The sequence below is a fragment of the Takifugu rubripes genome, chromosome 5, assembly GCF_901000725.2.
Source record: "Takifugu rubripes chromosome 5, fTakRub1.2, whole genome shotgun sequence".
Taxonomy (NCBI): domain Eukaryota; kingdom Metazoa; phylum Chordata; class Actinopteri; order Tetraodontiformes; family Tetraodontidae; genus Takifugu; species Takifugu rubripes.
In genome coordinates, this window is record NC_042289.1 from 511889 (window position 1) to 526873 (window position 14985).

General features: G+C 38.7%; 1 protein-coding gene across 2 annotated transcripts in view; it reads right to left on the minus strand.

Moving 5' to 3' along the window:
• Positions 1-14985, minus strand: part of myh11b (myosin, heavy chain 11b, smooth muscle) — a 43429-nt gene that overhangs the window by 18189 nt on the left and 10255 nt on the right. For both annotated transcript variants that reach the window (XM_029836600.1, XM_011603647.2), the window contains 7 exons: positions 14776-14932; positions 5463-5490; positions 4564-4666; positions 3183-3275; positions 1548-1611; positions 776-874; positions 428-571 (listed from right to left, as the gene is read on the minus strand). In XM_029836600.1, coding sequence (XP_029692460.1) covers positions 428-571; positions 776-874; positions 1548-1611; positions 3183-3275; positions 4564-4666; positions 5463-5490; positions 14776-14932 — 688 coding nt within the window. The remainder of the gene's footprint in view (positions 1-427; positions 572-775; positions 875-1547; positions 1612-3182; positions 3276-4563; positions 4667-5462; positions 5491-14775; positions 14933-14985) is intronic.

The window sequence follows — 14985 nt, forward strand, 5'->3', positions numbered from 1 at the left end:
TCTTTTCTACAAAATCTTTTCCCAATAATGCAGACAAACAAACTATTCAGTTACCATTGTCTGCCTCACCCTTTCCCCCCCTTCTTGGGTTTTATGCATATGTTGTTTGGTGGTACCTTATTTTTGTCTTTGATTATTTTTAGCCCTTTCTTGTGCTGTGCAAATTGTGTTGTTATTTCAGTGAATAAATACAACATGGAACAAACAGCTTTTGTTCCAGCTTCTTTTCTCCTCTGAAGTATCTGCATCTTCTTTTTTTTGGCAGGACACAACTTAATATTTTATGGCAGATAATTCACTTCAGGCCTGCATTGTTTTCTGAGAGAAATAAATATTCCAGTTCCATTTCTATGCCACACTGTGGAAAAAGGATTTAGGACAGGAAAGGAAAATATTCTGTATTACATGTTAGACATTTATGACTCACAGACAATCTCTTCATGAGAGAAGCTCATGATGCGCATGGCATCTAGTGTCTCCTGGAAATTGTCCTTGTCCTGCTGGCCAGGGATGGGAATGTTACCATTTGACAGGAAACGGTAGCTGTTGAATCCTTCAAGAAGCAGGTCCGCTGGCAGAAGACAGAAATATTATTGTTCATTTTGTATCACCTTACCAACAACCTACTCCGTTAACTGAGCAGATGTGAACAGAAATAGCAAAAGTAGCCAAAACTGAAAATTTTCTCCCGGAAAATGATGCCATTTCTTTGCAGTGAAATAGCAAACAGGAAAACTCACAATCACTGTGACTATCACAACACTTAGACACTCACTTCGAAGATGCTCTCCAGCTCCAGCCAACAGGCGATAGAAGATGTGGAAGGTCCGTTCATCTTTGGCCTGTCTGATGGCCCTTGACTTTTCCAGAAGATCTGGAAGCAAATGTTGAGGACTGACAAAGTAATTACGTGGAATAGATAAAATAGGGTGGTGGTAGTTCTGTCTAGGTTCTGGGTTCAAGCCCTGGGTGTGTATAATTGGTGAGCTAGCAGGGGGGAGTGCCAAGACACCTTCAGACACTGCTGGGGTACTCTTGAGGCAGGTACAAACCCCCAATGTGCTCAGATGTGGGTACCCTTCCTTCACCTGTAGGCAGCTGGGATGGGCTCCAGCACCCTCCCCATCTACCAGCAGGACAAAAAGCAGTCAACACAAAACAAAAAGACTACAAAACTCACTGGGTTCCCTTTCTTACATGACAGCAATGTTAAAGGACAAAAAAAAATCAAATAATTGTAACTGCACTTTCAGGTTTGGGTGGCAAAAACAAGAGAGCATTTCCCCACTTTGACTTTTTCAGCAACCATACCAACTATTTTAGACTATAAAAGAGAATAAATGCATAAAAGATTATTTCTTTTATGGTTTCTACTGATGTTGGAACAAAAGAATGTCAGGATAAGGAGCTTTCTCTACTGTATAAATAAACTAACCAGAATAAAAAGAACAACAACTACAGCATACTTGTGTTCAGGTTTCAGACATGCTGAGCCACACAGACTACGTGCAGTATTCAAAGCACCTTCAGCCTAGTAGTGAGGATACAAGTTTCAATATTGGCGCCAACAATGTAGCCCGCAACATCAAAGTTGATCCGGATGAACTTCCCCTGCAGGAAACAAAACACACCCACCATGAAGAAGCACAACTGAGATTAAACACATTAAAGTGGATTAAAACATCAGACAGAATGCCGGGCATGACGCTGGGCACATTAAATTAGTCTCTAGAAGTGCCTTTTTTCACCTGAGGAACATCACAAAGATCAGGAAACTACTGACGCGGCATGATGCTGAAAAGTTAGTCCATGCATTTGTTACTTCCAAGCTGAACTATTGTAACTCTTTATTATCAGGGTGTTCAAACAACTCTTTAAGAAGCCTCCAGCTGATCCAAAATGCTGCAGCCAGAGTTCTGACAGGTATTGACAAAAGAGATCACACGACTCCTCTATTGGTGTCTCTTCATTGGCTGCCCATTAAATTTAGAAAATTTTTTAAAATCCTTCTTTTGACCTACAAGGTCCTCAGAGGCCTAGCTCCATCCTACCTGGAGGAGCTAGTGACACCTTACCAGCCCAATAGACCGCTCTGCTCTCAGAATGCTGGTCTACTTGTGGTTCCCAGAGTTTCTAGGAGTCGAATGGGGGGCCGAGCATTTAGCTACCAGGCCCCCCTGCTATGGAACCAGCTCCCTGTCCAGGTACGGGAGGCTGACGCCTTCGCTACTTTTAAGATTAGACTTAAAACCTTCCTCTTTGAAAAAGCTTATTGTTACTAATTCTGTAGTTCCAGTTACTATCATAGTCAGACAAATTATCATACTTAGGGGGTCGTCTAATCATTAGGTTAACATCTTAGTTATGCTGTTATAGGCCAAGGCTGCCGGGGTCCGGAAACATGATCACCTGACAGGCCTCTGTCACCCCCCCACTGGGTCATGGTTTCCTCTCCTCTCCTCCTCCTCATCAAGCAGACTAGTTATGCTGATTCCTGTGTAGTTTTTCTGCCCCCCCTTCTCTATTCATTTACAGGTATCGCCGCCTTCGGAGCGGCCATCAGCAGGAGGGTCCCCCTACATGAGCCTGGTCCTGCTCAAGGTTTCTTCCTGTTAAAGGGGAGTTTTTCCTTGCCACTGTTGCTTGTCTGGGGTTAGGCCCTGGGATTATGGAAAGCGCCTTGAAACAATTTTGGTTGACGCTATATAAATAAAGATTGATTTGATTTGATTTGGGCCTTCCTGACGATATGAGATATCTGCCTACTGCTCATCTTCAGTGTTTCTCACATCACACAGCGGGCGACCATTTTCAACTACAGTGTTTGTTGTTTTAAAGTCACAACAGAAAAAGAACACCGGCATGATAACACTAGTCAGCCCCATTGGTCACCTCACTCCTCTCCTTTGGTATGATCCTTTCAAATGCTAAGATAATAACTAGTTGTAGGTGTCCGTATTTCATAAAAGCATAAAAGGAATTATCAGCTGACTCTAGCATCATAATTTTACAGATGAACTTTACCTTCAGTTTACTGAAAGAAGAGCAGACATTAGATGAAGGAAAATGAGTGTTAGCAGTTGACTGTGAACATTATTGTAGATGCAACCAAATGCAAAATGTGTTTTCTTTACAGATGTTTTCCCACACATATTCAACTAAAGAAAAAAACTGAAACTCACAAAGCGTGACGAATTGTCATTTTTCACTGTTTTGGCGTTGCCAAAAGATTCGAGGATGGGGTTGGCTTGGAGCAGCTGGCGTTCTAACTCCCCCTGAGGAGAGAGACAAAGAGATTAAAAGGCTACTGACTCTATAACATCTAGATGTGTGGAAGTATCATTGCATTCTACTTTATCTGCCAAAAGCTACATGTGTTGATGGTAAATAATCTTTTTCTAGAGAAAATCATGTGGTCAAGGAACTACAGCGCATCAATCTTTCAGATGGTCAGCAGTTCATCATGTATCTGTTGGCTCTGCTTTACTGAGTAGCAGCACAATGTGATTTTGTCAAGCAAACTCAATATGTTAACAGCCCAAGACAAACCAAATAGTTTGAGGGAACTTGGGAAACCACAAAAGCAATGGAATGTCTATGTTTTCACACATGCTCTACTGTTGCTGGCAAGATTCTGTGATCCTGACGTTTCCTATACATTCCCATGGTTTTCCAGCATTGCCAGAAAGCAACAAATTACAAGCATAAAAATGCCTTTTCTTACGTTTGAGGATGGGTCTTTTCAGCATTTTGTAAATTTTAGAGTGTTGTTTTTATTACTAAAAGGCAGGTTATTCTAGTGCATGTTGGACCATTTTACTCTGCACTTTTCTCAAATTTCCCCTTCTTTCAAAGCCACTTTTCTTCTGCAGATCTCAAATCTTCCCTGCTTTTACCTTCTCTAAACCTGTTCCCAGGCACTAGTGTGACACAGAATTAAACTAGTTTGAAGGCAAACAGTGCAACAAACACATAGCTAACTCTGTTATAGTGGTTATAGCGTAGTGCATGATTGATTGTGTCCCCACCTTCATTTCTGAACACTGTTTAGCTTAATTTAATGCACAGCGCTAAAGAACTTAACTGAAGGCAACAATACAAAATCATCCCCAAATCATTTTTCTTTTTTTCCTCCTAATTTTCCTACTATAATTCCAGCATAAAACATTAAGAGGACCAGGGTACAAGTCCCATTTCCACTCATATTGCTGCATATCATAGTGCTGCCTAAATTCATTTAACACAACAGTTGTATATGTAAATAATTGCAGCTTATGAATTATAATTTGTTATTTTAATTAATTTGCTGTTTTATGGGAGGCAATACATGTTCTAGGATGATCCAAAGGGATATCTTCATAAACCGATGTTCATATGTATGATGTTAATTTGGTGAAGGTAAATTTGGCAGGATTTATGTTTTGTTAGTTTGAGATAGACTATTGGCTCAATTACTTTATTATTCTGTTGATATTCACCAGACAGTAAGCACTAATACAGCCTGGTTATGTTTTCGAGAACAGCAGGAAAAAAACGAGAAAATGAGGACAGTCGTGCGCTCACAGGAATGCTGTGGTCCTTGCGGCCTTTGTGTGAGGAGGCAACATGCGCCAGGTACTGGATAACCTTCTTAGTGTTTTCTGTCTTGCCAGCTCCTGATTCCCCTCTAAAAACAAGCAAGAGCCACAACACGAGAACACATACATGACAACTCTGTGACCGGAGTTAAAATAAACAGACTTCATTTTTAATTAACTGCCTTACTCTTCACTCCTGAAAAAATCTCTCTATGCCTCTCTATGCAGACATGGATTAGATTCACTGGCCTATCGAGCATAACCTCAATCAAGCAAGTTTCAGTCTAGCAAAGTACAAAAAGAAACTAAAAGTAAAATCTTAACGACAGAACTACCACCACCCTATTTTATCGATTCAACATAATTACTTTGTCTTAAGGTTGTGGTCAGAAGTGTGTGGCTGAATGAAGCCCACAAAAGAAACTAAGAAAAAAAGATTTTGGACCACTGGCTGCTGCTATCTAAATTCATTTTTTCTTTGGTCAGTCTGTTTTACAGCAGAATTTGATGGTTTGGTGGGTAATTTTTTCCAGGCTTTGGGTTCTTCTTTAATGATAGAGCTGTGCACAGGCAGAGGCCTAAAACACTGGGGCTGATGCTGAAACCAAGCCAACAATACTGCATACCAGTGGCTTTTTCCTAGCGTACTATTAGCTCCACTGCACCTACGACATAGCAAACACTTTCTGCACAAGAATTGACAGGCAGATCATTGACACACAGGGGCCGTTGTCACTATACTGGTTAGCAAAAACTGAATACTAGTGTTAAATTGTAGGGGAAACATTCATTTCTAGTTTCAGTCTATTTAGAATATATGAAAGGTAAACAGGTTTTACTTAAGCAAAAGAAAGTGCAGAAGCAAAAGGGATGGAGAGTACTTACGTGCAAAGTATTGATTGGTCCTCACGATCTGTTAAAAAAGGAAACATTTATTTCTTTATGCTTTTACTTATCAACTTAAATTTAAAAGATTGGTGAACTCAGCATTTGTCAGACATTTTGTAAATGCACCCCTGATCTAACCAACATTTATTATATACTCTGAACTATTTCTTTAGTTTCAAGCAAAATAGCAATAAAAACAGAACAATTAGCTTCACACAAAAAAATTAAATCACCCCAAGAGACATTTATAACATTAAATTCAGTTTGTTTTCAAAACCAATTCAAGACAACATCTCTAGAATGAAAAGAACTGCAAAATCTTTACAGGAGGGATTATATATATATGTGTATGTACAGTATATTCATGTATGTATATTTGGCACAAAATCAACTTTAATAGGTTAAGACAGGATGATGTTGCCATCCATTTCCGACACATTTTGTAAACAATTTTACCATTTGAATTACATTCCACACAGCAGTTTCAGTTGATAAGAAGTCATGACTGCAGAGAAGCTAGTTTAGCCTCATCAGTTTACGAATACCATTATAAGGATGGCCAGTTTAGCAAGTCATGGAGAAATATATTTGTTTCCCACTTTAAAATCATCTGCAAGATTGGCATCAACAAGCAGGTACAACTGCTCCACAATAATGGGTAAAATTATCATGAGCAAATACAATTAATGGAATGTGAATAATGTTCCTGAGAAAAACTAGAAATGCGAAAAATGCGAAAATTCTCTATCAGACACTTAAGTCACAGTCATTTATTTCTTACCACCAGCTCATTTCCGAATACTTTTGTGTAGACTTCCCTGCAGAGCCATGCTGTGTAATGCTAATAAACTCACACCTTGTAACCTGAACTAGAACACCTATCATCTAAGGAATTCGGACTCAAATCCAGATGACAGGATTAGATGTGCTTACTGAAGTATGGAATCTAAACCCCTGAAAGTCCTTAAGTCCTTCCTTAGCATTCTAAACAACAATAGGATAAGAGTCAACATCAAACCTATTCTAAAAGCAATGCTTGAGATCTTAGTTACTATTTTAAACTTTTGAAACATGCACTCTCGCATGCATGCACACACACTCACACACACCCTTAAGAGCCTCTTTTAGATGCACAAAGTTTTGTTTTGTTTTTTACAAAAACTTGCATTTCTCAACACTGTGTGATTATTCAAACACTACATAAGCTTCCATTAATGTGAAAAACAAAAATTTAACAGGTCCAGAGGTAGAACCAGTTTGCACACGACATTATGTGTCTTCAGTAAACACTTGACTATTCTGCAACAATTACAACAAAACCGTCAACTAGTGTGCAAAAAGAGACGGACATGCCTATAAAACCTTTGAGTTTTTTCCAAATATGAAAACCGAACTGGAATCAGATCAGCTTTTTCTTAACTTATCCTTAAATTACACAAAAAACAACAACACACATGCGAAATAATAACAGAATTGACACCACCAAAATCACGCCGAAGTTGAATACCATGTTATATAATTATTCATTTATTAATATCAATATGTACCATGTATAACTATTAAGATTAGGGTTTTCTCCAGGTCCTTTGGGTTACTCTCAAAATTCAAATTCATGCACATTACGTTGATTGGAGACTCTAATTGGAGTGTGTGTGTTTGTGTGTGTCCTCTGATGAACTGAAGATCAGACAGGGTGTGAGTAAGTGGCTCTTAACAGAGAAAGGATGATATCCATATATGGTTTGTCAATACAAAAAACTTTTGAATTTAAAAAAGGTGGTTTCACAGTGATATTAGTAATTATATTCTGTATAATGGTTGGCTAATAATTCCTCGTGGCTTAAAGCCACTTACATGTAATGTGATTTGCATGCGTAGAAAAAGTCCCCCTAAAAAAATGAAGTACAATATTGTAATTTTACTTGCAAAAGCAAAAAGACTTTAATCTACAGATACCGGAAGCTGTGCAGTAAAATGTTTGCTGTCTTGGTCATGAAAACATGTAAATTGACACAGAATGTTGGCATTTATGTTCCACATTACTTCAACACAACCAAACATTTTCAAAGAACACTTAAAAATGATGCCAAGAGAGAAAAGGAGGCTTATACACAATAACACAATAGCTCAAACACTCACAACTGTTTTTATTAAAACTAATAAAATTTAACTGAATCCAATGAAGTTCTTGTGCCACAGCAACTACTGAACATGGCTGGAAATCCAAAGAGAAATAAAGTACGGTAAACAGCTCTCAGCAGGTACCCAGTCGTAAACACATTAAAATGCATATTGTATCCAGGGAAATATGTCTGTATTACAAGAGAATAAAGAATAAACTGTGTTGAAGAAACATGTTAATTGCTTCTTCTACACTTGATGAACAAAGAAAGTGTGTGTGTGTGCGCGCGCGTGTGAGTGTGAGTGTGTGTGAGGCAGAGAGCAACAGAAACATAAACAATGTGAACGAGAACAAGGGAAGGCTTTTGGGGGTGGGGGCTCATTCACATTCCCAGACAGTGAAAGTAACGATCAGCTCTCTCTGGAAAGTGTTCTGCAGTATCTAACTGTCACTTTGAGGCCTCTGAAGCTAATCACAACAGCGTCCAGGCAATAGAGGAGGTCATTCACGCGCTACATCCAGCAACAGCCACACTGAAACAGCAGAAATCTATCACCTGTGTCTCTTCCTCGCTCGTGTTCACCTTTTGTCCTTTCACTTAAGCAGTTTTAGTTCAGCACGTTCAAAATCTCAGTGGGGTTGGTATTCTGTCCACCAGCCCTGTTAAGTCATGTTCTCTTCCAATTAACCACTTTAAAATCTATAGCTCCAAACATTTAGCTCAGCAAGGACACACAAGAGTTTAAGAGTTTTATGTTGCCACAAGAAATCTCAAGACCACCTCTTAAGCAACTCCATGAATTCATGATGATTTGAAATTAAACATTTGAATTACAGCACAAATGTCTACCTTTCAAATAAATATGATACTGTGGATCAATTTGTAGATATTAAAATCTCCCCATAGTGTTTGAAGCTGTGCTATACGTGCATGCAATCACAAACACACTAATAATCCACAAGAAAAGAAAAATCAGCACTGACCTATTAAAAAGCTATACAGCATCTGCTATTGTGCATTATTTGAATGTAAGTACACTAGTATTAAACAGCAAGTACTGTGCAAAAACCTACAACAGTAAAGCTGTTTCATCACATCTTTAACGATCTTTTCATACATGAACTCGTGAAAACTGGTAAAATCCTGGAATTGGAAAATGAAAAATCCTGCATCTATGTTGCTAAATTGATGATCTCTTAATTTTGCAAATAATCGTGCGCAAAGCTTTTGGTTTAATCCAGAGTTGTCTGGCTGAACTGCAGTTTACCCTACATGAGGTAGTTGTAGCAATGTCTCACTAAAGGCTTTAAGAGCTCAGCTGTTATGTAATAAATATGCAATAAAGCAGCTGCCTGGCATTCATTCACAGGTCCCACACACAGGGCAGAAATCCTTAATGAGATGACTCACAATTTGTGCATCTCTCTCTCTCTCGCCTTCTTCTTTTGTATTACCTTGTGTACTTAATAAATAAGGGCCAACTAATCTATGAACTAGGCTTAAGGATAAATTAAGACTAGGCAACACTATGAATAAATTGGTTTTGCAAGGCTTTTCAAATAAATGGTAATTGTTTATTGTATACACGCACGCACGCACGCACGCACACACACGCACGCACGCACGCACACATACACACACACACACACACACACGTGTGTGTGGTCCTGGAACTCAAATGCCCTAGTGTTTCTCTCTACCATTGCTGGGGCCTCTTGGGTGTGGACCACACGTTTCCTACCAGCATCTTGATGTTACACTTTAGCATTAAGAGGAAATGGGGATCAGCTATGGTGTTGTCAACAATGTGAATATTATATAATATTAAATATTAAATATTCTATATGTAATATTCAATATTTTACAGTAATTAGCTTGTTGGAGAATGGAATGAGTGATATAGTAAAGAACCTATAGCAGCATATGGTGTCTAGAGGAGTTATAAATAAGATTGTTCTGTCATTTGAGAATTTGACTACAAGTATTTTTGGTTTCAACTTGTTTGAATTGAAAGCACCATCTTAAAGCTGATTCACAATCAGTGTGCTGGCAGCTGATAACACAGAGATTGATATTATCAGAAATAATATTAGTCTGTTCTGGATCACAAGATTGTATCGTGATAAGTTTACAGAAGAAACAAACAGTACGGTAATCTATTTTGAATTCTCACAAGGCATATATGAAATGCTTTTGGTGAATGAGAAGGGTCTGCAAGGTATTAATTTGGGTTATCAAGTCAGAAAGAGGTGTTGAGTTCTCACATTGTTTTGTAAGGTGAACGTCTAGACTGGTGGGTAATAAATCCCTGAGATATGAAAAAAAGCTCTGAAACATGATGCTTCTCTAGGCTTCATTCAATTTGGTTCATGTTTTCTGCACAGAAAATATGCACCCAGCTATATGAAAACATGGCAGGGACAAGATGTCAACAGTCTGGTGAAATGGTGGATGGTGGAACAGACATATGGCTCAAATTACCAGTGAATGAGAAGCTCACATCTGGTAAGAGGTGGGTTCAGGCTGCTTCATGAAGCTTAAATGGTTTCAGTACTACAGCTTGTGGCTTTTTTTGGGGAAACAAAAATGCACATAAATGGCAGGGAACAACAGAAAACACACGAGGAGATGAGTGGGACATGGAATGAGAGACGCATCGTTTGAGAGAACCAGCTGTTTCCAAAGAACAAAATCCATATTAGTGTGGATTTCCAACAGGAGGGCTGGCGGGTATTTAATTTGTATTTTAGGAACAGTGAACATATTCAGACCCTCATTTACAAGTTTTGTCCACATTCTCTAAGATCAATTTCAAGCACTTTGAAGAAATACACTTACGTTATTCCAACAGCTTTTGGCGCTGTTAAAAGACTTATTTATGCACAACTTAATTTACTACATGTGATGATATTACTATGTTTACACAGATTATGAAAAAAAATTCTACTATCAATTAAATTTCCTAAAAGACCAGAAAGGACATAATAAAAATGTAACAGTTAATATCTCATGTTGGTAACTGTCAGACAAAAATGTATCAACTCCTAAAATTTCCTAAACATTTAAAAATAAGTACAGAAAAACTTGAAAATGACATTTGCATCAGTTATGTCCTGTTTTTCAGGTCACATTATCAAATGTCTCATATTCTTCCAGGAAGTCAACGTGCAATCAATGTTACATTTTGTTAATTCTAATACTCACGACCCAAAAAATGAATGTGCTACAATGTCAGTAATGTTATTATCCAGCCTAAGACAAGAGAGATTTGTGAATTTCTATTTTTAAGTCAATAAAAATGAGGAAAAACAGTTGAAAGAGATAAGCCAAATGTAATTTGCCAAGTAATGGATTGCAGATGGTTGCCAATGGGGAGCTTGTTTTGTCCACAGTGCTTCTTTGTAATGGCTAGGTCCACCATGATCCAATTGGTCAAGACTTGTTCCGTGTGTGTTTATACTGGCACCTCTTATATCACAATGCAAAGCCTTGCTGCTCAGCAGAGATAAGTCATTCACACAACAGAAGCTACAAGTATAAGCACATTATGACCAAATTTAAGCACTCAAAGTGACACACTGAACAAAACCATTCTGAGTAAACCCACTTCCATCAAGTCTGAACCATGTGCCTAACTGAGAAAGGAGCCTAGAGAAAATCTTGAGTTGTGAGTCTTCAAGAACACTTTCAAAGCCTATTTAGTATTTAGCCAAAAATAGCTAATGATAGCAAATAATTTGTCAGCATTGGTCTGACTTAACATTATCAATTCTGCAATTGCATTTGTAGTCACTTTGCCCTGTTTTGTGTGTTTCAGACTATTGCTTTGTTATCATTTTTTACATTTTTGTGTGCCCTACTGCTGTGCTACGTGCCAGCTGTGATGCCATTTCCTCTATTGCCAAAGCCGATGAATTTTGATTCTAGAATTCTAAAAGTCCTGTCATTTGGGCTCAGGGTGTGCCTTGCACCTCTCTCCATACCTCTCTGCCTAACAAGAGGCCTAATTTCCCGTGAAGACCTCTGGCTCCAAACCTCCCCATCTGCACCCACTCACTCACAAACACAGCACCCTGGCCCCAGCCCCCCTTTAGACTGTACAAAGCCACCATTGTGCAACACAATGGTGGCCACCCCCTTTGCATTTCCCCTGTACCCTCTGGTCTGACTCACTCATAACTCTGCCCCCTTTTCACTGTGGCCTGTATCCTTGTTGTCTTCATTTCTTGGTTTTGTTTATTTTTTTTATTTTTTTTTACCTTTTCACCATTTTATTCGGACTGATATCCTCATCTCTCCTATAGCAGCTCAGACATAAACTCACAGTCCACTTTAATATTGAGGCCAGTTGTCTTTAAGTTTTCCTGAATTCCAAATATGTGTGGGATACATTTTACTGAGAACAATACATAGATTAAATTATGATTATTAATTAGACTGAGTATGTATATGTTGGGCAGAATACAAAGTTACACTTGCTGTTTTTAAAGCTTCCTACAATCTAACTTCTTTGGTTTTTTAACCCCTTACATGGAGCTGCATTTTATTGTTTGTGAGTTTTATTGTCTTTTATTGATTTATTTGTTTTTCTTGTCTTTTTATTCCTTTACAGCACTTTAGCACACTGTTGTTGTAAAGTGCTTTATAAAGATGAGTTGACTAAAGAATGACAAGCTACTAAAAAATGGCAAAAAAAAAACCCTCTGAGTTACAGGGAAGAAAAACACAAGTTACTTTAAGAGTGTTAATGCCAGGATATCAAGAGCATAATTAAAATAGAAACTCTAACACTAGGCTGGTATCCTGTGCATTTGCCAGGATTAGTTAACAAGCCCATTTTCCCACATATTGCGCCTTACACCCATAGTATAAGCTATATAGGCAGTATAGGCAGTATATAGGCGGTAACATGCTAGGGTGCAAGTCCCTTGGCCTTGATCTTTACATATTATCTTTGGAAGATACAAATCTCAAAGTCCCTCAAGAATCCACAACATCAGGGTTTACTGGGATCTTCCTTAGCCCATCATTAATGTTTCCTGAAAATTAAATTTAAAATCCATTCATAACTTTTTGAGTTATTTTCTCAAGACAAACAAACAAATGCCAGCTTGTCAGGACCAGTTAGTGTAGTACCTGCTCCTTAGACAGGTTTTTGTCCTTGTCTTCCCCACATCCTGTTTCATTTTGAAGTCTCTTGTCATTCTCATCTTCCTGTCAAGGTTCCCGCCTGTGTGATTGGAATGCCCGCCCTAATGTTTTCCACCTGTGTCTCCACCTCTTGTATATAAGCTGTTTTCCCTTCCCTTCTGTGCCAGATGGTCTTGCAGCATTCTCCCTTGAGAAACTCCTAGCAGTTGAACCGAGTTCTTTACCCACCTCCGAGTCTGATTTTCTCCCTTCCTGGTTTATGTTTTTTTTGGACTGAGTAAACGGACTTTGCCTTACTTGAATCCTGACCCTGTACCTGCGTGTCAACACGCAATGTAGCAGAGAAAAAACTAATATCACTAAAACATTAGCAGTGAAAATATGACTAATGATGACAATTGATATTTAATTTATATGCATTTTAATAATGCTACTTCCAGCAAAGAACTAAACTTTATATTTATGAGGGGATTGAATACAAGCTGCCTGTCACATGAAGGAAGCAATAGAACCTGGAGGATGGCAAGAGTCAAACTTATTAGTCTGACTCTCCTCTCCTCTCCTCTCCTCTCCTCTCCTCTCCTCTCCTCTCCTCTCCTCTCCTCTCCTCTCCTCTCCTCTCCTCTCCTCTCCTCTCCTCTCCTCTCCTCTCCTCTCCTCTCCTCTCCTCTCCTCTCCTCTCCTCTCCTCTCCTCCCTCTTTACCCAGCCAGCCATCAGCAGGAGGGTCCCCCTACATGAGCCTGGTCCTGCTCAAGGTTTCTTCCTGTTAAAGGGGAGTTTTTCCTTGCCACTGTTGCTTGTCTGGGGTTAGGCCCTGGGATTCTGGAAAGCATCTTGAAACAATTTTGATTGTATAAGACGCTATATAAATAAAGATTTAGTTTATGCTGTTTTTTTTATTTTATTCCAAATTTATTCTCTGACAAATTTAAAAAAAATAAATTAATTGGGATCCACCACAAAACTAAAAAGCTGCAAGCAGAATGTTGAATCTCCAGTCAAGTAAAAAGGCTATGAAAATGTTCTTTAGAAATTGGTGAATATACAATACCTTTGGTATATAACACACCACTTACTCCTTCAGCAAGAACATCCAATGTGAGAAGACCAAAGAAAATATAACCCATAAAAAACACCAGTCTTGCAGTTCTATATTATTATTAGAAAAGCCCAAAACAACTGTCATTCAACAATTAACATCTCTACTTGTGATTCTAGAAGAAGGTTATTTGAACCCCACACACAGGTATTCATTGTGATGCTTCCTTGCTTAAAAGATCAGATGATGGTAACGGTCATTTGAATGACCATTTAAAAAATAGACTGTGATTCATCTTGTAGAATTTAGCACAGCGTGCTATGGAATGCTGGGATGGCAGTGACCTCATTCCATTGTCTGCTGTTTCACTCCTTTTTTGCAAGGGTTAGCAGAACAGATGGAAGATCTCCACTGATGAGCAATAGATGACAAAGAAAGCAATGCGAGTAAACGAGAGAGCTTTAGTAAAGAAGTGGCCTAGGTGAATATGTCCATGTATGTGGACCCTACAGTAACTCTGATTGAATGATTCTTGAATGATTCTTTCCTCATCACAGCAGTTCAACATCAGACCTTCCAAAATAAATTTATCAGACACAAAGTGGATCTAATCTCAGCTCCTGACACTCATTATGAAAACAGCAGCATCTTAACAGAAGGTGATTTACAACATAAGACATTTTCTCTGACCCTAATGACCGTTCACACGCTTAATACATGCACTAATTTCATGTGTTATCATGATATTCCTGTTGTGTTTGTTGTCAGCATGATCTGTTTGCTGTGATGCTCCATAAGCCTCAGACTAAAATCTTGAATCATTTGCTCTCACACTTCTCTTACCTTAGTAGGTACGAAGGTTGACAGATAAGAATGAAAACCAATCCAATGATGTGCACTGTAAACCTGATGATTCGGCTCAACATGGACTCACAAAAAGAACCTGACGGTGTGGGAGTGAAAGCCATTTATGGTGGGAAAAATGTCTGTCATACCTTGAAGCATGCAGCGGTATGCTGACTCAGAGATGGCGTAGATGTGTGGAGGCATTTCGTGCCTCTTCTTCCCTCTATACATCTCAATGATGTTCTCCGAATAGATGGGTAGGTTCTTGTAGGGGTTAATTACCACACAGAAGAGACCCGAGTATGTCTGTGATATACACAAAAAAAACAGACATTTAAAAATTAAAAACATCTAAAAGT